Genomic DNA, 24,924 nt, shown 5'->3' on the forward strand with positions numbered 1-24,924 from the left:
GTGTTACGATAGTGACTGAGAAACCAGTTTTGAGTTGCAGGTCTGCTTCATACGTTTTAAAGACTGTAAGTTTCTTAAGAAATTTGAGTCAGAGATCCTGTATGAGTTCAAAATTCACAGTTAAGTTGTCTTCAAAGGCATGTCCAACACAGTTTTGCAGTCATGGGTCTTCCTTTCTGTACAATAGAGAGATTCACAAAACTATCAAAAAAGACATGATAAATTGTGTTCATTATCCATCCTGTCGCATTTGATGGCAATCCAGGTATTAGGTTGTGGAATAAATCAAAAGATGAATGTTTACCTATTTGGCTCTGTAATGGTAGAAACAGGAACTAACTCGGTGGAGGTATTTTCCCATGAAAATAGGAATTGCTGACCTCTGTAGAGCCATAAGGGTCAATCAGTCAATTTCTGAATAAAAAGAAGAGCAGAGCAGTAAGCACCTGCTTCTGAAACTTAAAAGCAAAGGAAAGATCCTGCTAATTGAAATGCAAAACTTGCAGGAGACAAAAGAGGGCATTTGCTGGCTAGCAGAACTGTTTCAACAGTTTTTCCCTTTTGGTCAGTTTTCAGGCCCCTGGCTGAATCACTGGTCATGTTATACCCAAATAATTAGTGTGATAGGATAGAGTTCTGCAGTCTTGACTTTTCTTTTTCTCTTGGCTGTTGGACTGCTGAGTCCGGCTTTCTGTAATAGCTGCACAGCAGAGTATTTGCACAGGCTGCCTGTGTACAGGAATGGAGTTGAAGTGAACGCCTTTGTGAATCTGGACCTCTAGGGCCACGATACAACGGCCGCGGCTATCAACTGGGTGCTGTACTTACTGGGGCATAATCCCGAAGCCCAGAAGAAGGTTCACAGAGAACTGGATGAGGTGTTTGGTACGTTTCCATTCTTTCTTTGTTGGGACAGAGGAGGCGTTGGCCTTTGTGGGTGGGGCAATGGTACTTTGTCCTTTGTAAGCCTAGACATGGAAGGGGAGGTTGCAACATGCCATGCAGCTGCTCTGGAGCTTTCAGTAGGTGGGGGTGGTTGGGATGAGCTGTGGGAGATGTCTGTGAGTGAGCATTGCAAAGGCAGCAGCCAGTGTTGGGTCCCTGGGGCAGGGCATGTGGTTCTGATGTCTGTTGGTGGGTAGCTGATGCCTGTGCTTGTGGTAGTTGACAGGAGGTCCTGGAAGGGAGCTGGAGGGAGGTGTCCCAAGAAGAGTTTACCAGCGTTGTGAGAGTCCTCGCTGAGAGAAGGGATTCCCAACTTCCAGCGCCAGAGTTCGGTGTAGTCTTGTTGCTGCTGCTTGAGTAAATTGGAAGCCTTCTCAGGGGTGTGTTTGCGTCACTGCAAAAGGGATGTGTCGGTCTTATTGGCCCCTGTTTGTTTGTTTGTTTTTTTGGACAGGTAACAGCGAGCGTCCTGTCACGATGGAGGATTTGAAGCAGCTTTGGTACCTTGAGTGTGTTGTGAAAGAAGCCCTTCGGCTGTTCCCTTCGGTTCCGCTGTTTGCCCGTACCTTGCGGGAGGATTGCTATATTAGTGAGTAGTGTCCCGTTCTGCCTGTGTTGGCCACTTGGAATCCTGCCGGCACCTCCTCAGCAGAGGTGTTTCCCAAGGAAATGGCAGTTTTTGTTCTGTACAGCTGTTTACTGAAGTCGCTTACGTTGCTGTTGGGTTGACTCTTTTCTCCTGCCTTTCCCTTTCTCCCCTCAGAAGGCTATCGGATACCAAAAGGCACAAGTGTTCTCATTGCAACATACGTGCTGCACAGAGACCCGGAGATCTTCCCTGACCCTGAGGAATTCAGGCCTGAGCAGTTCTTGCCTGAGAACTGTAGGGGAAGGCACCCGTATGCTTACGTGCCCTTCTCGGCTGGTCCCAGGAACTGCATTGGTATGTAGCTGAAGAGAAAGCCCAGCTAAAGTAGCAGTGCTGCTCTTGGCGTGGTGGGCATAGCCCAGAGAGTGTATCAGAGATTAGGGTGGTGATTGTGCTTGATGGTCCTCTCTGAAAAATTCTGAATGCTGTCTCACGTGTCGGCGTTGTGCTTGAGTCCTCAAAGGGTATAGATCAGCACTTCCAGAGTGTGTTTCTAGTTTCAGTTGAATCGGTGTGAATTTCATGAATTTTGAGCACTGGCTTGCCTTCTCTTACTCCCATGTTCTCTGTCTTCTTCCTCACCTTTCTCTGAAATCTAATCCAAAGTTTTTAATCTGTGCTAGAAATTTTTCGTGCTAGAACTCATCAAAGAAGGTACATTCTGCTACAATTGTACCATCTGTTGTTCTTGTATATGAAATAGTGGGATTTGTGTCCTTCATCAGTCCATCTGGTGAATCCTCTCTGTCTTCCTTCTGGTCTCTGAACCCTTCCTCCCTGCCTGTCCAGTCTGCGTAAGACTCATGACAGCAGTGTTTTTTGCCTGAGGTAAATGGCAGATCGACCGGGTTGTCTCTGTGCTCCTCTTTGCCTGAGCGCTGTGTGGTACAGGAGTTTTCCCCGGGAAGGCCAGAATATCTAATTCCAGAATGTCTAAGTTTTCTTGGTACTTGCAAAGTCAGGACCATGTCCAAGTTATATTCATTTTGTCGGTGGTCAAATTCCACCCTTTAAAAACATGATTCAGAGTTTTACCTTGGTGTTTCAGAAATAACAATGTCATAAATGCAGACAATCACGAAGTATTGGTCAGTCGCCATTGCAGTTACAGTGGTATGTTTTTGATGGAGGAGTGTCTAGTCTGGTGAAGGGTTGCGGGAGTTAAACGGACAGCACGCCAATCAATATGATTAAATGCTGACACTTTATTAAGCCCGAATAGCGTCTTTTATATGCCTTAACAGTGATCCCGTGAATCAAACTATACAGTGACTGGTACATGTTCATTTAGCACGCACATCTAAACAGTGTATGATTGGATAGCATTTACTGTCTCCGAGGTGGCAAAGAAATTACCTAAGCCCGTAAGTTTCTCACTGAACGTCTGGGAGTTGTTTTTCTCCTTCCAAGGACAGTTTCTCACCACATTGCATGCCCTCTAGTAACCTTACCGGTAGGCCGCAAAACCTACTTTCACACTCTTGCTATTAGGATTAGGGCTGGATTGCTCACATGTCCATCTTCCTCTAGAAAATCCTCCACAAAGGGTATCACTTCTTATATGAGACCAGTGTTTGGTCGTGCTCTAGGATTTTGTAATCACTGAGGGCGTTGCTTGGCTTATTTGGTAATTTATTTTTGTTCTGGTTTTTGTTCAGTTCATTCAGCAGTTGGTGTCATGTGCCAAACTTCTGTCATCTGTGTGGATGCGTCTTTGTTAGCTTCCTTAAACTTCAGTCACAAAAAGAAGGGGTAGATTTGGCCAGTAACTTTGGGACTCACAGTGAAAGGATGGCACATGTCCTTCCCAAAATGGGCCGTTTCTGTGTTCTTTTCTTGGTGCTGGATTCTCTTTTGCGTAGGTCAGAGGGCGTATGTCCCCTAGGTTAAAAGTTAAACTTCTTTGATATTTATGTATATTTCTCCTCTTCAGGTATCAGTTTAAGAATGTTAAGAACTTTAATAAATGATTATTAGCTTTGTTTGTTTGTTTTCTGATTTTGACAGTTTGTTCCCGAAGCTGCTCAGCACTGGCAGCATCTCTTCATGTGAAGATGTGCTGCACTGATCCTCTCTTTGTGCAGATGATAGCTACTGAGGACTGCAAACTGACTCTTGCTCTTACTTTCTTCAGTGCTTGTAGCCTTCTACATAAACAACAAACAAGCTCCCTGCTTTGTTTAACCCTGTTGTAATCATGTGTGTTGAAAAAGAGGGAGGATCTTGCTAAGAAAAACCCTTTGCAACTGTAAATGAATTGTGGTGCTTACCAAGTTAGCAACTGGTTACTCTTTAAACTTACTGTGAATGTTGTGGGTTTTGCAAGGGATGGCAAAAATGTCTGATATTCCTTAGCTGGAGTACAGGACTAGTGAAAGGAGCATATCATGGTTTTCCAGAATGTGTTGTACCACTTCCATCTTTCTGTCATATTGGATCCATTTTCTTCATGCTTTTCTTTGGGTTTTTTTTTCTTCTTCCAGTAATGATAACTTCATTGATTTCCTATCTAAGAATCCAGACCTGCAATTTAGGGACTAGCAGAAGCCTGCGTTAGCATAACAGCTGTGGTTTGAAATAGCTGCCTAAGAGAACACATGCTTTCCGTGAACACAGACAAATAAGGTTTCACTTACGTGAGAAGCTGAGTAAAAGCAGATTTGCACTCCTATACACGTTTACTAAAACAAAGCTTCAGTAACTGGTAGTGCCCATGAAAGCCCAACATTGAGCAAATTGAGCTCAGCTGAGCTCTCCAGACAAAAAAAGGCATAGCCCCACATGCTAATCACAACAGACCAGACAATCTGGTAGAAAACTCTGCTGATAGACATGTCACCCTTTGCAGAACATCTTCCTTTGAAACTTGTAATGAAGGTTCTTAATGAGGGCAAGTCTTGATGATGAAGGCCTCAGGTCTCGGGTGCCACACCTCTCATTTCTTTCTGAGCATTTCTTTTACATCTCCTTTCAGTGTATCTGCTGCCTTTTGTTTGTAGCAGCATCACGACTGCCAGCTGCTGGCAGGATTCTGCAATGTGTTTCCTGATGCATTTCCTGCTCTCCCTCTCCCACCCATGGCTTTTCACCCTTTCCTTGCTATTTCACTGTTTTTCAATTTTTCCTGTAGAAGGAATTATCAGCAGACAGAAGAAACGGAGATTTTGACTCAGACCCCCAGTCTGCTGCTTCATCTAGCTATCAGCTGCAGGAAGGCATTAAACTGCGAGGTTTTTACATAGAACAAAGTATTATCACCTGACATGTTGATCTCTGTGTTACAAGGACAGAAGGTGAACCTCTTAGTCCTGCACACTTGCTTCTTTTCTGGGATGTAACTTGAATGAGAGGGGAGTGATGACAGTGCAGCTTGCCTTTGTATGTGCTTGCAGAACAGAGTATGTATCTGCTACTTTCTGTCATGAACTAATACAAATAACAGCAATAGTATCAAAGTTCATTTCCAGCTGTACTGTGTGGAAAAGTGCAAGAGCCAGCATTTGTGAAGTAGTGTTTGCTGGGAAATTGCAGGAACAAAGTGCCAAAACTTACTTCTCTCTGCTGCGACTGAACATTTGCCCTTCCTAAGCTTCTGATATCCTGAGCTTTCTCTGTGTTTCTTCTCTTAGTTGCTTTGTTTATGCTGTTTGCTGGTTTACTGAAAATGCCAGTGTTTACAAGTCAATTTTGGTTAAAAATTGAGCATGGATGTAAGAAAGCTTTTGTGATATGCTCAGGCCTCAGAAATAGGGGATGAAGTTTTGCAAGTCTTCAGCAAAGCAGCCAGGCTTTGGATACTGATAGCCTTTACAGTCCTCCGCCGTGGAGAATCCTGTCTTGGACTGAGCTATTGCATGTGAGCAATGCTATTGTCTTGCCAGACTTCTGTTTAGTCACAAGGTTTCTGAGCACTGGAGGCTTTGAGGAACAGGCGCTGAGCAGCAGTGAGAGCAGACTTCATGCTCCTGAGAGGAGGCAGGAAGAGAGCAGGGTTTGTGATGGGATTGCTTTTCCCCAGTGCTTTGCAAGCTGCTTGCTGGCCTGACCCGTGGCTGTGGAGGAACAGCCTGAGCCCTTGCCTGTGCTCCCACCTGGCCAGTGCACCTGTAGCACTGCCTGTTGCTGCTGGTTGTGTTACTGGCACCATTTAGCCTGTGACTTAGCATTCAGTAGTGAGATCAGCGATGGTTATTTGAGCAAAGAAGCATCTCTGCTTTACAGTGCTCTTGATCTCAAGTCTGTATGGGCTCTGGTTTTTGTGACCCCTTTCAGCCGTGAACCCAACACAAGACGAGCGCCTTGTCTTAAGCATCTGAAACTCTGCAGGTATCATGAGTTGGAGAGCACTGGAGCAGTTCTGTCTTGGGGAATGATGTTCCCTGAGCATCTGGAAGCAGACAGGGAGAAAGTGTTGAACAAACCCATCTTCCCCAAATCAATAAAAAAGGCTTTTTCCTCTTGGTAGCAGTTTGTGGCTTTTCCTTATATGGTCTTACATGTGATTTGTGAAGTCTGCTGTGACTTTAGTCATATGAGGACAAGGAAGCAACACTGTTTCCTGACACTGTTTGCTGTGCCCTCATGAAGTGCTTATAGGCAGCCTCTCAGCTGCTCTCATTCCACCTTATCTGCTGGCTTTATAATTTCTGTATTTATTTTCCTGGCATGGGGCTGTGCCTCTGGGCTGTGTCTGCTGGCTCCACCTCCTGCTCTTGGATGTGGGCTGGACGCAGGCACTTCGCTCAGTGCAGGGAGGCAGCCGGCAGTGACACTGGCTGCAGAAGACAGGGCATCCGGCCTGGTCAGGGACAAGGCGCGGAACAGCCAGCTGGGAGGTGGTAATGGAGGTCCTGCAGGGAGGAACCTGGCTGCTCCCCTGGGGGGCCGGGGTCCTTGCTCTGCTCTTGACAGTTGTGGCGGTGTACTCCCTGCGCTCCCTGATGGATCACTGCTGGCGGTGGTGGGTGATGAAGCCGATCCCGGGTATCAGCCCCTGCTATCCCCTGCTGGGAAATGCTCCGCTGTTTGAGCGGGAGGGAGAAGGTAAGGGCAGCTCACCCTGTAGCCCAGCTGTGAGGTCCTTTGGCTGTGTGGGGCTTTGCTGCAGGAGCTCTGTCTGGCAAGGGTCTTGGGGGCTGAGCAGTGGCTGGCTGTGCAAGCTGTAGTGTGTGCTGTTGCCTTTAGGTCCCTTGGGGCTGTGGGTGACAGAGAAACTGGGTGAGAAGTGGGGCAGTGGGAGGGGAGAGGAGAAGAGTGGAGTTGTGTAAGTGTGGGGTTTTTATCAGTCAAAGATTAGATGGAGGTCAATCTGAAGGTGACTCCCAGGTCTTTAATGCTAGACTCGGACCCATTTTTTGTTCTTAATGATGTGGAATATGAATGTTGCAGGACGTATCTTTTTTTTTGACTGCTCTTATGGGAAGTACTGTTTCACAACACAGAATGCTATCCCCAGTATGGCCGTTATCTGTGATTCAAGCAAAGCTTTTAACTTGGGAGGAGAAAAGCTTTTTTAAGCAATAATCTTCCCCCGAGTGAGCATATGCAAGGGACTTAGCATGCTGAACTGTTAGGTAGTTTGCAGAGTTAACTGAGCCTTAGTCTTACACATTAGGTACAGAAGAACTTCCTGGGTGTTTGCAATACTTACCTCCAAAGCAAACAGTTCTGTGCTGGTGGTGATCAATGGTACTTTCTTTTTGCCAGATGCTTGAGAGGGAGTAAACATGGTGCACGCTCCTTTTTTCTTCGCTACTTTGCTTTAAACAGGAGCATATTTCTTTCTTGAGTCTGGTATAGTGTTGCAAGTTGCTCTGCGTGTGCTGTCAGTGGAATAGCAGACTCTCTTGAGTGCGTTTGTGATGCCCGTGTATGCCAGTCTGCGCTCTCTGTGCACATGCATGTTCCTATTTGTGCTGATCCTTCAGGTATGAAGGACTTGCTCTTTAACTCCCAGACAAAGCCAGAGGAGAGAGAATTACTGGGTTATGGAAATGTACTGAAAGACACAGTGTGTGGGTGCACACATTGTGCAGTGCTGACACATGCTGAGACATGATCCCTCTGCCTTTTCAACTGGGCGCACACTTGCATCTTGTGGCAATATTGTTTCCTCTGGATCCAACCCTGCTCCTTCCAAAATACAGATGCAAAAAATCTTTATTTGGTGGAAGCAAGGGCAAGCAGCTTCCCCTGAAGTTGACTTTGGGAAGCAGCAGCAGGATCACAGTTAGAATGTGGTTATGAGGCTGACTGTGAGGCAAATCTTTTTTGAAAGAACATTCTTTCTGTCTCCAGAAAGCAATTTGATGGAGGCTTTTACATTCTGTTGAGTCTCTAATTCCCTTGGTTAGCAGGAGTCACATAGCTTCCAAGCTTTAGTTAAGCCCAGGACTGACCTTCCTTTGTTCCTGTTTATTTCTGTAAGTATGAATGAAGATTGTAGTTTAGATTTTTTCATCAAAAATGTAAAGGTTAAAAAAAAATTGGGATGAAAAAGGAAAAAGTTATATAGTAAAAAGCAGAATGGCTTATTGTCCATCTGATGGTCTTATTTATTGATGGCTGTATGCAAACTCTTGTGCTTCTGGAAACCAGTGGACTTCTGTCATAATCATGTTAGAAAACAGAAAATAGCAAAATAATTTGATACTATGAAGCCTTTTGGACAACATGTCATTAGAACTTGCACCTCAGACTAGATAATGCATTTTCTGGTCTGGGTATCTATTAGGAAACAAGCACTGTATATGTTTCCCTGGGTTTAGGGACCTTGGAATTGCCAACTCTACAGAGGCCTTGGAAGGAGTCATTTATCCTTTAATCTGATTTCTCAAAGGGCAGGGCTAGGATTTAATCCCTGAATATCCTGATTGCAGACACCATCTCTAGAATTGCAGAATGAACCTGATTACCTTCTGTGATGAGATTATTGGATCTGTGAACAAGAGGAGAGCAGTGGATGCTGTATACTGTGATTCAGCAAGGTCTTTGATACCATCTCCCATGGTTTCCTTAAAGCCAAACTGGCAAGATATGGACTGGATAAGCGGATTGTAAAGTGGGTGGAGAACTGGCTGGACTTCTGGACTCAACCAGTGTGAAGTCCAACTGGCAGCTTGAGCGCTAGTGGTATCTCTCAGGAGTTGATGCTGGGGCCAGTGTTGTTTAACATCTTTATTACTGATGGGGTGGAGTGCACTCTCTGCAAATTTGCAGACAATACCAAATTGAGATGAGTGGTCGATACGCTGGGGGGCAGGGCTGTTATTTAGAGGGACATTGACAAATTGGAGAAATGCTCTTGACAAGAACCTCATTGAGTTCAAGAAAAGCAAGTGCCAGGTCTTGCCCCTGGGATGGATGGGGCATGCTGGTGCCTGACTGACTAGAAAACAGCTTTGCAGAAAATGATCTGGGCTCCTGTGGATACCAGATCGAACAGGGGTTAGCAAGTGCACTCTTGCTGCAAAGAAGGCAATTGGCATTCTGGGCAGTTTTAGCAATAGTGCAGTCAACAGGGCAAGGGAAATAATTATTTCCTTCTATCTGGCACCTGTGAGACTGCATCTGGAGTATTAAGTCCAGTTTTGGTCTTCCCAGTAAGAGAAAGACATTGCTATACTGGAGTGAGTCCAGTGGAGTGTCAAGAGGCTGAAGCACATGGCGTAGGAGGAGAGGCTGAGGGAGCTGGGTTTGTTCAGGATGGAAAAGAGAGCTCAAGGGAAGGTAGTTGCTGTCTTTAACTATGTAACTGGGGGCTGAGGAGGGGGCTGTTAGGACAGAACCGGACCTTTCTTGGAAGTGCACAGTGGTAGGGCAAGAGGCAACAGACACAGGCTACAACACAGGAAGTGAGGTTAGTAATAAGGACAGAATTTTTCCCAAAATAAGTGCAATCAGGTACTGGAATACGTTGCCCAGAGAGTTTATGGAATCTCCATCCTTGGAGATATTCAAAATTCAACTGGGAAGGCCCTGAGCAACCTGATTCAAGCAGAAGGTTGGACTAGATGAGTCCTGGAGGTCCCTTCTGACATAAATCATTCATTGAGTCCTTGTGTCCGTAGAGGAGAGGACACCTGAAATGCCAGATCCACAAAGGCCTCATATGGGATCATTTATCCTTCAGTAAGGTTTCCAAAAGGGCAAGAGTGGAACAGTCCTGTTTAATCCTGGAACAGTCTGTCATCAGAGGCCTCTGCTAGAATTGCAAATTGTCACTGCTGGTTAGGGCTGTGAAAGAGTGAGAGCATGTAGGCAGGTAGGAGTAGGAAGCCCTTTGTTTGCTGGAGAACACTGATGACAGTGTAAGGGCTCCAAAGACTTTCTTCACCAACTATCAGAGACTGGCCATTTCAAGTGATACAGATGTGCAATGCTCTGCCATTAGGGTGTACTACAATGCCTCTGTGTGCATTACAAGTTTATGACCTGTAAATAAGGTCTTGGATAAGAAAAGGCTTGGTATTGTTCTTGGAAAGTAAGCAAGTGTCTTAATGTAGCATTTTGGCTAGTGTCAGCTAAGCAGAAATGTTAGCATAGTCTTAATAAAGTTTTATTTAGTTCAACGTACTATAAAGTATAGTAGTACAGAAGAAGTCCCTTGCTGCAGTGCTCTGAGACAGCTTTAAAGCTATCTTATCTCAAGTAAGCTGGGCTTTCTCTAGAATATAGTGCTGTCAGGAGTGTAGAAGTAAACAAGTGCTGCTGCAATGCAGCTAATACATGAGTGCAAAAAATGCAGCTTGCCTGTGGTAGAACTACAGCAAACATTATTTTAGGGCATATTAGGAAAAGCAGATCTTTACAGAGTTTTTATCTATTCAGCAAGCGCTTTTCTCTGTTTTAATTTGTTTTTACATTCCAGGTTTTTTTAAACAACTGAAACAGTATTTTGAAGAATTCAGGCATGTACCATTGTTCAAACTTTGGATAGGACCATTACCTGTCATGGTTTTGTATCACCCTGATACTGTGGAGGTGAGTGTGTTTGTCTCCTCCTTTCTACCTATTGCACTGTCATATAAAGGCAGTGCCCAGCCTGTTAGAGATGCCATTCTTTCTGTAAAAGTTTTGAGAATAAGGGCTTGCAATGATGTTGAAATTAAACTGGATATTATCCTCTGACCCATTGGTAAAGAAAGGCTGAAAGTGTGAAAGAAAGCCTGGTCTTGGAAAAATTCAGTACTGAAGATGGGGCAAGCAAATGAGAGCAGCAGATCAATATGTTTGGTAGAAAGAAGTGTCTCCTTAAGCTCTGTTTTTTGACTTGTGCAAACGTTTTTGCTCCCCAGAGCTGACCTGACTAGTAGATAGCAGGTCAGACTGGACCACTGAAATAGAGATAAAACATTGTGAAATGTTGGTTGCAGTGCTGGTGTGTGTCTGACTGTCTTTTGCCTAAGAACTCAATTTGCCTGTCTTTATCCTCCTGAGTTTTGGGGCATTTCAGTGGAGGGATCGAGGATGTGTAAAGTAATGTCAGCTGAAGTAATCTCTCTGCATCTAACAAGGGATGCTTTTTCTCCTCCCTTCCTTTTCTGACAGGTTATTCTGAACAGTTCGAAGCACATAGAAAAATCTTACCTGTACAAATTTCTACAGCCATGGCTGGGCACTGGACTTCTGACAAGGTATAGTAAAATGCATGTGCAGAGCTGTCTTCTTAAAATTTGCAGCGTATTTGATAGGAAGAGTGCTTGGTGGCAGCACTGTTGAGTGGTATCCCTGGGTAGAGACATGGAGATGATAGCTGTAGAAGTCTTATTCCTTGTGGGGGTCTTGGTAGCTATTTAGTACCTCATATCTGATAAGATTTTGGTGTTTATTTCTCAGCAACTTTTCAGCTCTTGTGGTTGCAGAAAAGAGTGTTTGTTTACTTCTCTGTATGTTGACTGTCCTTCCTAGACTCCAAAGGCCTTCAAGAGGCAGAATGAGCATTGCTAGTTTTTCTTTCTAGAATCTTGGAAGTGGAGTGAATTTAAGTTTTGAAAACTGATATCCTCTGGCACGTGGTGTCTTTTAGTCTTTAATGTTGCACGCTGGATCTTTCGACTGTCGTCACATCTGACTGATGTATTCTGATTCTGGCAGACCTTTGACTGTATATATTGCTTATCTTGGCTAGAGGAGCCCAAATCTGTGTGAAGGTCCTGGTGATGCTTTGGGGCAGGATAGGAGAGGATATGCCCTTGTCTTTGATTTCCATTGTGCAGTGGAGGCTCATAAGAAATGAAGCCTGGGAAAGAGTGCAAGTTGGGAATGGGAAGAGGGATTCGTGTCCTCTGCTGTCTGGTGGGTAGTGCCAGGTTCTTCTCATCCTTGGTGGTGGTGGTGTTGTAAGAACTGGCTGTGGTTACATGGTGTGGGAGGCACAAGTATATGTGGAAGGCAGAGGAATGCCTTTTATCCTCCCGTGTTTTGTTTACCCCCTTTAAGCATGAAAGGCAGTAATCAGTAGCAAAGGGCAGAGAGCTGAGGTCCCTGGTGGCCAGAATGGCATATGCTCCTGTTACTGTTCCTTCCTGAATGGTGGTTTTGTCTCCAGGTAGGCTTCTGGAGGTGGTGTGGCTTCCTTGTCCTTGCAAAAATGTGATGAGAAGCAAATGTTCCAACCTCACTGATCAGGGCAGTAGTGAGAGACTGAGATGATGAGATGCCCTGTGAAGAAGTGCCCTGCCTAGTCAGCAGATGGAGGCAGCCATAGGTGGAGACTTGCAGGGAAGATGGGATGAGTTGGTGCTTCAATGCCAAATGTTTGTTTTAATCCTATAGACAGATGCCTTCTGCTCACTTCCTCTGACTTTGTGCACTGAGCGACCCCAAAGCTGCATTGCTTGAAGGCTTGCTGGCATGTCCTTTGAGTGACAGCAGCTACAGAAATGGCTGCTTGTGCTTAGCTGGAGCCAAAGCACATCCTAGTGTCCCCTTCTGGGGAGTGGTCTGGACAGCTTGAAGAGTCAGCAAAAGCATGTCCATGTGTGAAAATGTAGCAGGCTGCAGTTTTGACTGTGTGATTGTGTGATGGTGGGAGTCTTGTCTCTGAGCTGAAGTTTTAACACATCCTTCTGCCCCCTGAATTTTGCAGCACTGGAGACAAGTGGCGGACACGGCGGAAGATGATTACCCCCACGTTCCACTTTGCCATCTTAACCGACTTTCTAGAAGTTATGAATGAACAAGGGAGTATTTTGGTGGAGAAACTTGAGAAGCATGTTGACAAGGAGCCGTTCGATGTCTTTCTCGATATCACTCTGTGTGCCCTTGATATAATCTGTGGTAGGTCCTCTTTGGTTATCGTGGAGGGATTGTGAATGCTGCAGAGGCTCTTAAGTACAGCTGCTGCTGTGTGCCAGCCTCCTGTGAGGAGGCAGTTGAAGTGGAATGTCCTTGCTTACTGTGTGAGTGTATTTCCATGCCCTGCCCTGCCTCACCCTGCCACCCAGTCTGTGCTTCCTCTTAGGGTGCCTGTGAGCAGGTGAGTGGTGAGCTGAGTTTGTGGGACAGGGCAGAGGTATGTGTCTAAATCGAGGCTGTGTTGAGGAGCGGGAGGTCCTGGGTGTGGAAATGTAAAGCGAGCACATCGCCTGGGAAGGGATGAATGCATTTACCTGTGGAAGGGGGTGCTGAGGTGCCAATCAGAGGCTGTAAGCAACAAGAACTTACTGTGTGCAGTGACTCACCATTTCACTTTCCACTCATGAACCCTTGGTCACTTCCTCTTTGTAGAAACTGCGATGGGCAGGAATGTGGGTGCTCAGGAGAATAAGGATTCTGAGTATGTTCGTGCTATTTACAGGTAAATGAAGACCTTCCTGGGCTACTTTGTTCGGTTGGAGTTGATACTGCCCATCTCAGGAGTATGTTAACTGTGTGAGGAAGTGGTGGTGTTGGGGGGCACAGGAGAAAGTAGAAAGCCAAAACAGCAGGAAAAACTGCTGCAGTTTTTGAGACTTCTTCTGGGATGGGTATATGCAACAGGATGCTGAGGCTGTGAAGAGGGTTTGGCTGCCATTCACTTAGTCCCTTGCCATTGGAGGTAAAAAGTGCTGCAGTGTTGCATGTCAGCATGATTGCCAGAGTTGGGAGGGTGCTAATTTAGGCAGCATGTTAAAGCTGAGTCACTGCTCCTCTGCAGTGGTATTTACCCTGTTCAAACTGTATGTGGCTGTCCAGTGGGTTAGGAAAAGCCATGGTCTGTATTGGTACCACAGTGGTGTTTCAAACCAGATGATAGCCCCTTGGAGGAGTCTGACTCCTTTCCTTTTATGAGGCTTGTTGGAACAGGTATGTTATATAAAGGGAGCAGAGTTAGAGGGTTTGATTCTCATTGGTTTCCTGCCTTTTTCCCAGTACCCAAATGGTACTGCAGGTGTGCCTGACATGGGTCTACAGGTGATTATTGCTCCTCCAAGTCGCTTCCTGCAGCCAAAAGCATGTGAAAGAGCTGAATAACAATGACAGAGCCCTTCAGAGCATGCTCCAGTGTACTTGAACTCATATATCATCTCTGATGGTTTATTTCAAGTACTTTGCATGTGCTGCATGCCATATATGGCATATGGACAGTCAAGTAGGAATGTAGGAATTCCAGAGGGTTAGATATTTTGGAGAGCTGGCACAGGTTGTAAATCTTTGCATGATGTGGTCAATGCTTTGGATGTGGATGTGGCAGGATGTGGAGAGGAACTGGATAACTGAAAAGGTCTGTTTCAAGAGGATTCCCCCTAAATGAGAGTTGTATGATCTTCTCGGAGATCACTGCTTAAAGATGTAATTCATGGTGATGCTGAAATGCTGGGACAGGTACAGAAATTTTGAGATGGCCTAAAAACAAGAAGCAAAGAGAAACAGCCTTCCCTTCAGACAAATGTGTTTAAACCTACAAGCTATGGTTCTGATACATAGGGGCGAGTATGGCTGGTTTTGTTTCTTGAAAGTGTGCTGTGGATTTACTTTTTGTCAAGAGATGTTACTTAATGTAATTGTTGTGCCGCCTAGGATGAGCGATCTAGTTCAACGGCGACAGAAGAGCCCTTGGCTTTGGCCTGATCGTGTGTATGTGCTGTTCAAAGAAGGAAGAGAACATGAGAGGAATCTCAAGATCCTTCACAGTTTTACAGATACAGTATAGCCTCTTTTTTTATATGGTGGAGCCTAGTGGATGGAGAGAAGTTCTACACTAGTAGAGATTTTCCAAATGGGCGGTGAGGTTCATCCCCATTCACATAAGTGCATATGTGTCTTATATTTGGGTTGTCAGGAGGACAGCTCCTTACCCATCTGTTAGTTTGTCAGTAACAGCAATACTGTTTAGTTAATTGAAGGGCTCAGTTCTGCTGTTCTGAGAATGCTGGAGATGTTAGAAGCTCTTGACCTGTCTCAAGGTCTTTAGCCTGGAAAGAGGACTCTCAAACATTTCTCTGATACACTGTTCTTTTAAAATAGTTGAAATAAACCTGTGTGATGTACACTGACTGCGTGCATGTGCTTCATGTCTCCTATGGCTAACATAATGTTTCAAATCTCAGGTCATTGCAGAAAAAGCTGCAGAACTTGAAAAACCCAAGCAAGGGAAATGTGATGCTGATGGCAACTGTGAAGGAAGTGGCCCCCAAAAGAGAAAAGCTTTCCTGGATATGCTCCTGAGTGTAACTGATGATGAAGGGAACAAACTGAGCTACAGGGATATTCGTGAAGAAGTGGATACTTTCATGTTTGAGGTACCCAGGGGAGCTATTGTGGGGTTCTTTTGTTTTCCGCACCTGAGTCTCACCACTTACAGACAGTGACTACTGCTTAGCTCCAGAGATTGCTTTTAGTCTCAAGTTGTTTTAGCCGTGGAAGCATAAGAGGAAATGACTATGAAATTTTACTGTGATGCACAGATTCTTCAAAGCAAGGAATTACCCTTTAGTTGACACAATGTTGTTTCAGAAAGATGGAAGCTTTAGACCCAGAACTGTGTCCCCTGGTGAAGTGCTGGGCAACACACATCCAGCAGTCACTGCCTGTGTGAGAAGGCTTCACTCGTGCAAACGGGTGAGCGATAAGAGCTTAATGGATGATGTGGGCCATGAATTCCCAGCTCCTGCCGTAAAGCTCCTTTGTGGCAATGAGAGCTCTTAATGGTTTCTGTTTTTTTCCTTGCATTTTTATTGGTTCTGCTCTCATTTAGTACCTTGTCATGTTGGCTGATGGTTTTCCTTTGCTCTCCTGGTCTGTCATGATTCTGCATTGCTATTGTCTTCTCTTGCCAGGTCCCCTGTCCAATGAAGGATCTGAACAAGGATATTAGTTCTCCACACACCTCCTTTAGGTGGATGTGAATTCTGCCTCAGAGGAGCTTAATTCAGAAGCAATTACTGCTTTTGTAACCTAGAAAAACTCTTTCTAAATTACCATTCCTCAGCTGCTCTGTAGTGAGATTTGGAAGAGGCCCAGCATCCTGAACTTCATTACAAGTGCACCCTTTTAGTACCAAAATCTTGTGCTAGTCAGCTTTTCCCTTTACCTGTTTCCTTCTTTTTCTTGTTTCCTTTCTCCTCTTTGTTTCCCTTATCTTCGAAGTCTTTGTGCAGCAATGAGAGCTGCAGTAGGTGACTCCTTTTTCACATGGAAACAAAGAACCCTTCCCTCCAATGGCCACTATGCTGTCTCTCATTTGACCTTTTTTGATAGTTCTGTGAAGATTGCGGCTTGTGTCTCTTACATCCATGCTGTGGTGTAGTCGCTGGCACCCCAGGCCTTATGCTGTGGACAAGACAGTAACCAAGCAGGTGAACGTAGGTCCATATGGCTGTGTAGGTGTGCTGGCAGAATGCTCTGCTGTGGCTTGCTGGAGAGTTCTTGCTGGCCCTTTGCAAGAGCTGGGGGGAGAGAGAGAGCGAGAGGGAGAGAATTTCTGACTTGTGTAGAGCAGCAGGTGTCAGTCATGGGATTTTTGAAGAGGAGAGAAGAAAAAGCAAGCAGCGAGGGTCCCCATCTGAGACAGAGTAGAAAGGAAAGGCTGTGCTAGTTCCCCCAGCTGAAATGGAAAGCTTTCAGGAGGCAAAGGAGAGGGAAGCAGGATGTTTGCTGGTTTGACTTCAGCCCTTTTCTGCTTTTTTGGTCAGTTTTCAGGCACTGAATCATGGGTCCCATCATACTCTGATAATCAGTGTGATAGGATGGAGTTCTGCAGTCTTGACTTTTCTTTTTCTCTTGGCTGTTGGACTGCTGAGTCCGGCTTTCTGTAATAGCTGCACAGCAGAGTATTTGCACAGGCTGCCTGTGTACAGGAATGGAGTTGAAGTGAACGCCTTTGTGAATCTGGACCTCTAGGGCCACGATACAACGGCCGCGGCTATCAACTGGGTGCTGTACTTACTGGGGCATAATCCCGAAGCCCAGAAGAAGGTTCACAGAGAACTGGATGAGGTGTTTGGTACGTTTCCATTCTTTCTTTGTTGGGACAGAGGAGGCGTTGGCCTTTGTGGGTGGGGCAATGGTACTTTGTCCTTTGTAAGCCTAGACATGGAAGGGGAGGTTGCAACATGCCATGCAGCTGCTCTGGAGCTTTCAGTAGGTGGGGGTGGTTGGGATGAGCTGTGGGAGATGTCTGTGAGTGAGCATTGCAAAGGCAGCAGCCAGTGTTGGGTCCCTGGGGCAGGGCATGTGGTTCTGATGTCTGTTGGTGGGTAGCTGATGCCTGTGCTTGTGGTAGTTGACAGGAGGTCCTGGAAGGGAGCTGGAGGGAGGTGTCCCAAGAAGAGTTTACCAGCGTTGTGAGAGTCCTCGCTGAGAGAAGGGATTCCCAACTTCCAGCGCCAGAGTTCGGTGTAGTCTTGTTGCTGCTGCTTGAGTAAATTGGAAGCCTTCTCAGGGGTGTGTTTGCGTCACTGCAAAAGGGATGTGTCGGTCTTATTGGCCCCTGTTTGTTTGTTTGTTTTTTTGGACAGGTAACAGCGAGCGTCCTGTCACGATGGAGGATTTGAAGCAGCTTTGGTACCTTGAGTGTGTTGTGAAAGAAGCCCTTCGGCTGTTCCCTTCGGTTCCGCTGTTTGCCCGTACCTTGCGGGAGGATTGCTATATTAGTGAGTAGTGTCCCGTTCTGCCTGTGTTGGCCACTTGGAATCCTGCCAGCACCTCCTCAGCAGAGGTGTTTCCCAAGGAAATGGCAGTTTTTGTTCTGTACAGCTGTTTACTGAAGTCGCTTACGTTGCTGTTGGGTTGACTCTTTTCTCCTGCCTTTCCCTTTCTCCCCTCAGAAGGCTATCGGATACCAAAAGGCGCAAGTGTTCTCATTGCAACATATGCGCTGCACAGAGACCCGGAGATCTTCCCTGACCCTGAGGAATTCAGGCCTGAGCGGTTCTTGCCTGAGAACTGTAGGGGAAGGCACCCGTATGCTTACGTGCCCTTCTCGGCTGGTCCCAGGAACTGCATTGGTATGTAGCTGAAGAGAAAGCCCAGCTAAAGTAGCAGTGCTGCTCTTGGCGTGGTGGGCATAGCCACAGAGAGTGTATCAGAGATTAGGGTGGTGATTGTGCTTGATGGTCCTCTCTGAAAAATTCTGAATGCTGTCTCACGTGTCGGCGTTGTGCTTGAGTCCTCAAAGGGTATAGATCAGCACTTCCAGAGTGTGTTTCTAGTTTCAGTTGAATCGGTGTGAATTTCATGAATTTTGAGCATTGGCTTGCCTTCTCTTACTCCCATGTTCTCTGTCTTCTTCCTCACCTTTCTCTGAAATCTAATCCAAAGTTTTTAATCTGTGCTAGAAATTTTTCGTGCTAGAACTCATCAAAGAAGGTACATTCTGCTACAATTGTACCATCTGTTGTTCTTGTATATGAAATAGTGGGATTTGTGTCCTTCATCAGTCCATCTGGTGAATCCTCTCTGTCTTCCTTCTGGTCTCTGAACCCTTCCTCCCTGCCTGTCCAGTCTGCGTAAGACTCATGACAGCAGTGTTTTTTGCCTGAGGTAAATGGCAGATCGACCGGGTTGTCTCTGTGCTCCTCTTTGCCTGAGCGCTGTGTGGTACAGGAGTTTTCCCCGGGAAGGCCAGAGGTGTCATGCCGGGCCAAGTGCTGGTTTCACTAGTATACATGTGACCTCAGTTTTGACACACACCTGGTTCCATTCTCAAGGCAGGTACTCAGTCCTTGCTGTGCTGTGTTTCTAGAGTTATTGCTGTGGTCATGTAAATGCAGAAATTGTTGAAGTTGCACACCTGACAACAACACCTCTTTTGCTGCCCTGTAATGTGTAGGTCAGCGTTTTGCACAAATGGAGGAGAAAACCCTTCTAGCCCTCATCCTGCGGCGCTTTTGGGTGGACTGTTGTCAAAAGGAAGAAGAGCTTGGTCTGGCAGGAGAACTGATTCTTCGTCCAAATAACGGCATCTGGATCCGGCTGAAGAGGAGACCAAACTCTGTATCATAATGAAAGGAAATTCAATATGTTATTTTTCCAAAAACTGTTTAGGTTGGAGAATATTTTTAAATCGGATGTTTTGATGGCAGTCCAGTTAGTGAGGCTTGGAATCTTTTGGAACTAAAGTTGTTACTGATCGTTTCATCAAAGATGATGTGATAGTCCTGAAGTGCTGTAGTCTTCTTATGCATGAGAACTTCATGTTCATTTTTAAAGTGCAAGTTTTTAATCATCAAATCTTAGTGCCTCGTCTACTCAGATGAATTGCGACAATGCAAAGGAAAGGAAATGATGGGGTGAGGAATTGACCAGATTTTACAGTGTTAGTCAAAACTCCAAACAGTGAATGAATGTACTCTTGCATTTTAAGATCCTGCAAGCAACATAGAGAGATTCTTGCTAGTTGATGTTAAAGAGGAATTGCAATGGTGGACGTAAATACCTCTGAAAATTTTTGACTGTTCCTAATTAGATTCTCAGGCAGAAGCAAAATGCTCTCAGCAGCTCTCTAAGATGTTAATGATGACAGAAAAACCTAGAATGTCTTCAGGAAGCAAAACAGCGAGTATGTTGAGTAATGTAGCTGAAATATTTTTAAAACAGTTTTGTTCACTACTTCTGCAACAGCCTCAGGAAGATGCTCAAAGATGTGGTTTTTTCCCCTGTTTTGTCAATCAGAATGCATTCGAGTAACTAAAGGGATAACTGGCAAGCCCACAGGTCTGTTTGATTTTTATTTTTTTTCCTTTTCCTTTGAGAATGCAACAGTAGCATGCCTCTACCAAGGCTGCTGTATTTATACCCCATCATACCACCCAGTCAAGGAGATACGTGATTTGTTCGTTCATTCAATAGAGTAAAGGTGTCATAATCTCGACTTGGAGTTCACAGTTATATCAAGATGTCTCCCTGAGACATTCACAGAACCTGAGTGATTTCTTCCCTCCCCCCGCATTCTGCCCTATGAAGCTTTGTATTTTGAAGAAGGATAAGGCAACCACACAATAGACAAAAGCAGACAATTGTTAAAGATCATGTTTTCCTGAATGTTCCTCTAGTTATATTGGTATTATAATCCCCTTGATTTAACCTGTGGAAACATGTAAAAACATGGCCTTAATCCATAAGCCTCAAGCTGTGCCTCAAGACTTTGAAGGCTCCTAGCTATAAGTAGATGACATTTTGGCCTTTGGAATAGATGGGCTATATCTCATGCAGAATCATCAGCTGGCTGTAGTTTTGCATGTTGCGGCCCAGGTGCTAGAATTGTCCTTCAGGTCAGGTCTAAATCAACAACAAGCCCCACAGCAGTCTCCACGGCTTTTGCAAACACTGGAGAAGAAACTATTGCTGGACCAAACTGGGATCCTCCCACCGGTCTACCCTTCTGCTCTATGCTCACACTTTTGGGTGGTGCGTGTTACCCCAGCAGTGACCCCCGGGACTGCTAAAAGGAGGGCCTGCACAGATAAGCTTGTTTATCTTTTATCTGCTGATGCAAATGCTGTTCTGACCCTCCTTAGTGAAACGATCTGTCAAGAGCCTTCATCCTTGCTGTTCCCTGGATGGTGCCTCCCAGCCAGTGGGAGATGGTGCCTACTGTGGCCCAGGGGACAAGGCACAGCACAGCCAGTTGCTAGGTGGTGATGGAGGTCTTGCAGGGAGCCACAGGAGGAGCCAGCTCTTAATGGTTGTGGTGGTGTGCTCCCTGATGGATCACTGGTGGCAGTGGTGGGTGATGAAGCCGATTGCAGGTACCAGCCCCTGCTATCCCCTGCTGGGAAATGCTCCGCTGTTTGAGCGGGAGGGAGACGGTCAGGGCAGCTCACCCTGTAGACCAGCTGCGAGGTCCCTTCGCTGTGTGGGGCTTCGCTGCAGGAGCCAGGCCTGGTGAGGGCCTTGGGTGGCAGAGCTGTGGCTTGCTGTGCAAGTCGTAGTGTGTGCCGTTGCCTTTCGGTCACTTTGGGGCTGTGGGCGAACTACAGAGAAATTGGATGAGAAGCTGGAAGCCAGAGCTGGTACAGCTAATACTAGCCTGGTCCACCTCTAATGATTAATGTCTTAGAAAGTAAGAAAAATGTAATCTGTCCTAACTGCTTTTGATTTTATAGATTCTCTTCTTTCTTCTGTTACACGCTTCTAATAATACAGAGTGGTTCAATGTACTTCATAAAACATTAGAATAGAAAAAAAAATTCCTATGTTTTCTGAGTAAATTAAAAATTTCCTTGAACTTGCTGTACTCTTTATTTTGATAACTTGGTTTTGCCTTTTTCTGAAGATTTTACAAAAAAAATGTTTTACTATCTACTTTACATAAATGAAATCACAGAGCTGGACAAATAATTTATTGTAATTGCTACCTTTCTAAGCTCTAAAGAAAACTAAAGTGATATAACAATGATAATATAACTTTTTTCACTTCATTTTCAAAGGCAGTTTTTGTTGTTTGGTAATGGTGAGAAGTTAATTTTACAGGGTTGATTATAAAAATAATTTTCTTTATGAAAAGGTGACTTCCAGAGACAACCTTCTTATGCTAATACACATAAAAACAAATAACTCATCTTGTGTTTTCCCAAGGGATTCTTTGGTAAAGAATTAGTTAAAACTTCTGGGTACTTGATAATGTGAGCTTTGCAGGTGTACAAGATTTGCATTCAGAATACATTTTCTCAGGACATTTGGTATCTATCTGAAAACTGGAATGGTACCTCGTGTTTTGTTGAGCCCTGTCCTTAAATTGAGTATTTTGAAGACAAATCAAATCTACAGTTAGTTCCTTTTCTTCTGAGAGATCTATTTTGTGTACAATTCTTAAATTAACAAAACTGTAGCATTCATTTCCATAAGGAAGTAATTTTTGTGACACCTGTCTACAACAGACATTAGTTTTGCCTGTATTTGCTTTATTTTTGTTTCATACTTCTAATGTACCTCAAGTAAACTTTATAACCTCTAATAGGAATACCAAAAATAATTTAGAGATGCAATGCAGTCTTGCCAAGTTTCCTGATAAAGTAAGGGGATAATAAAATATTGTGTATTGAAAAGTATATGTACAAAGTAATTGTTCATGGTTGTTTGCTGATGGCTAGCTATCTCATGATGCTTAGATCTAAAGACAGCGGGTGAATTCTAAACCCAAATGTTCCTACTGAGTACTGGTTCATAGGGTAGTCCCAATGATGCTAATGATGGGCAGTGCTGGCTCCATTTCTGAAATACAACTCTGCCTTACCATAAGAAATGGATAGCCTGGTCTCATACAGAGCACCCTTCCTTATGGTGGCAGCAAGGGCAAAACTTTCTACTGGAATGACCTAAAAGAGTGTGCAAGCTGTTCAGGAGCATGGCATTTATGGTTGTTATGAAGAAATCTGTTAGTAGACCTTCTGCATGGCTTCCTAGGCAGTGCTGCCTGAAGGTGCTTCCAGAGCTGCCTCAGAGGTCCTAGAGGTTTCCAGCCATCTTGACACAAACTGTTTTCTTGGGCCCCTGACAGTTGCATGTATGGGACATGTGCAGGAGGTGGACTATTGATGGCTAACTAGATATCCTCCCGCCTTCCTGAATTTTGTCTGCGTGCACCAAAAGACAAACACCCTTGTGGAGATGTTACTACCTTGCTGCATACAGATCCCCTTGACATGCATGATTGAACATGGTATCTCACTGTTACTCTTCTTCCAGCAAGTAAAAGACTCAACCTTTGGAAAATCCCTATCCATTTCCCTTCCTGAAAGCAGTATTGGTGCCATCCTTTGGCAAACCTGTGAATGCAGTACTACCTCTCTTCATAGGTCATATTTAGAAGATTACCTTCTCAGGTTGTATGAATTAGAAACTAAACTAGCTCACTTTTCTTTTTAAACAAAATTTTAGATTCTTCTGAAGGCAGGAGTTCTCAGCTAAGTATAACTCCCATCTTTTCCTGGATAAGTGGGCTTTTCTGGTCTGTGCCTGGAATTACCATTGGCCAAGATTCACAGGGCCTGGTCAAGTCAATGGGAACCTCAAGTTGACTGAAATGTTCTGTCTTGTCTAATGACTAATAATGGCCAGCATCAGTTGTTTTAGTTGCGAGAAGCCAGGACTTGGGCAGTCCTTGGATACTCTATAAGAAAAAAATCAGAAAAGCACTTTTACAAATCAGATCCAGTAGTGATTTGTTACCTCATGTATTTACAACTCTCTTCGATGTGTTCTATGATCCTGAATTTGGTCTGCATTGATTTCTTACCTGACAACTGATGTACTGCCATTTCTGGGCTGTATTGCTAGGAAGACTATTGTGGACGTGTTTAATTGCAGGAGATGTGAGTACTATGCTATCAGTGCTTTTATTTTAGTAGAATGTGAAAAAGTGCAAGAGTTGCAGCAGTTCTGAGTGGAATTGAGTCAAACAGAAGACAGCTTTGGACAAGTGAGAAAATTGATTCTTCACCCAAATAATGGCATCTGGACTCGCATTCAAAAGGCTCCAGATTTTTCATCATAAGAAGAAAAGTTTAAGATTTTATTTTTAGTACTTTTTCTTGCAGCATTTGGTATTTCACTCTCTCTTTTGTCATATGTATGATAACTATACAGAATATACAGAGAATATATTAGAATACTTAGTATTTTTTCCTACTGCAGTATTCAAAGCCATACTTACGACATGATTATAGCATCCGAAGTGTGATGTTGAAATGCGAGTGTCTTCTCTTCTTGCTGTTTCACTGGTATCTTCCATCATTCCCTCTGAGATGCTATGCATTTTGTTCCACCTAAAAACTGATGGGCATCTCATCACAAAGTAGATATTTGCACTTTTTTGAGGTATCTCATTTTCCTCTTTCATGTTGAAGTTGCCTTTTGAGTAGGACTGCAATAAAAAATATGAGACTTTGTTTTGGCAGCCAGAATTAGACCTTAATCAGACCATAGTATTGTCCAGTCGTTCATTTCCTGAGGTGAAACAATTTAATAATTGCTGATACCAGCTGCTATGATTTTTCTTACCTCAATTACTGACAGATGAGATTTTGCTTACGTCACACAAATCAGAAAGTAGCATGAAGCTAGTAGGCAGCTACACTGCTAGAGAGATTTCATCTTAAGGAACGTGACTGGTTAGGCTGAATTCTTTTTTGCATGTGTGTGTGTGTGTTTACCAGGTCAAAATGAAGCAGGAGAATCAAAACAGAAGCAAACACTCCATTTTTATTTCATCTGATTCATCACAGTTTTGTAATTGTATCATCAAAAATGTTTCATTTTTATCACAATATTTTGGTGAGATCTTCCTTTGACCTCAAATTACTATCTGTGAGCTGCCATATGCTAGCTTAGTTTCTAGAATATTATTGGTGGGTAAGTGAATCTGATAAGGGAAATCAGAAAACTCGAGTCTTACATGTAGCCTTTACAAGGCTAAAGAGTTTTTTATGTGGTTTTGGAACTATGTACAATTTTAATTTCCAGCTGCCCTCCTACTATATGTCAGATTCTGTCTTTGGATTTCAGTGAAGCTCTGTAAATTGATACCAGCTGAGAATGTCTCAGTGTATTTAATAATTTGTCCTGTAGTAAACATTTTTTGTTTAATTCATTCAGGAATGTGTAGTTATTAACACATTCTTTTCTCTTGAATGGAAGTACAGCTCTTTTGATTTAATTGACAGTGCACTGATGTAAATAAGAGTGAATTGGTCATGTGAATAGCAATAGGTCCAATGAAAGAAAATGCATTTATTTTTCAAAGTGAATATGCTCATTAGGATTCTCTTTGATTATCATTGCTACCTTAGTTTTTAGTTTCACCATCAAATCTCATTGATATGTATATAAATCTAGTTAAAATGATGCAAGTTTTTGGGAGGGGTGTGGTAAATAAATTAAGCAACTGCTGTTTTAAGAGAGTCTTT

The 24,924-nt window shown here is 44.2% G+C and overlaps 1 protein-coding gene across 2 annotated transcripts; it reads left to right on the forward strand.

Moving 5' to 3' along the window:
• The first annotated feature begins 95 nt into the window (after window positions 1–95).
• On the forward strand, window positions 96–24,914 carry LOC112986138 (cytochrome P450 4V2). 2 transcript variants are annotated; one of them, XM_064511059.1, is made up of 13 exons: window positions 96–885; window positions 1,400–1,534; window positions 1,709–1,888; window positions 10,464–10,576; window positions 11,144–11,229; window positions 12,684–12,874; window positions 13,325–13,394; window positions 14,597–14,723; window positions 15,127–15,318; window positions 16,919–17,021; window positions 17,536–17,670; window positions 17,845–18,024; window positions 18,849–24,914. In XM_064511059.1, exons 2-13 carry the CDS (start codon window positions 1,423–1,425, stop codon window positions 19,019–19,021), a joined length of 1,662 nt encoding a protein of 553 aa, XP_064367129.1. In that variant the 5' UTR covers window positions 96–885; window positions 1,400–1,422; the 3' UTR covers window positions 19,022–24,914. The 2 variants fall into 2 exon arrangements, with proteins under 2 accessions (XP_064367129.1, XP_064367130.1); XM_064511060.1 differs by lacking the exons at window positions 96–885; window positions 1,400–1,534; window positions 1,709–1,888 and adding an exon at window positions 6,179–6,637.
• The last annotated feature ends 10 nt before the right edge of the window (window positions 24,915–24,924 follow it).

Source organism: Dromaius novaehollandiae, chromosome 4 (assembly GCF_036370855.1).
Source record: "Dromaius novaehollandiae isolate bDroNov1 chromosome 4, bDroNov1.hap1, whole genome shotgun sequence".
In the NCBI taxonomy this organism is placed as follows: Eukaryota; Metazoa; Chordata; class Aves; order Casuariiformes; family Dromaiidae; genus Dromaius; species Dromaius novaehollandiae.

Coding starts and splice junctions, on each gene's coding strand:
- LOC112986138 (XM_064511059.1), top strand. CDS start 1,423: ATGGAGGATTTGAAGCAGCTTTGGTACCTTGAGTGTGTTGTGAAAGAA. Junction 1,535..1,708: donor GCGGGAGGATTGCTATATTA/GTGAGTAGTGTC, acceptor TTCTCCCCTCAG/AAGGCTATCGGATACCAAAA. Junction 13,395..14,596: donor TATGTTCGTGCTATTTACAG/GTAAATGAAGAC, acceptor TGTGCCGCCTAG/GATGAGCGATCTAGTTCAAC.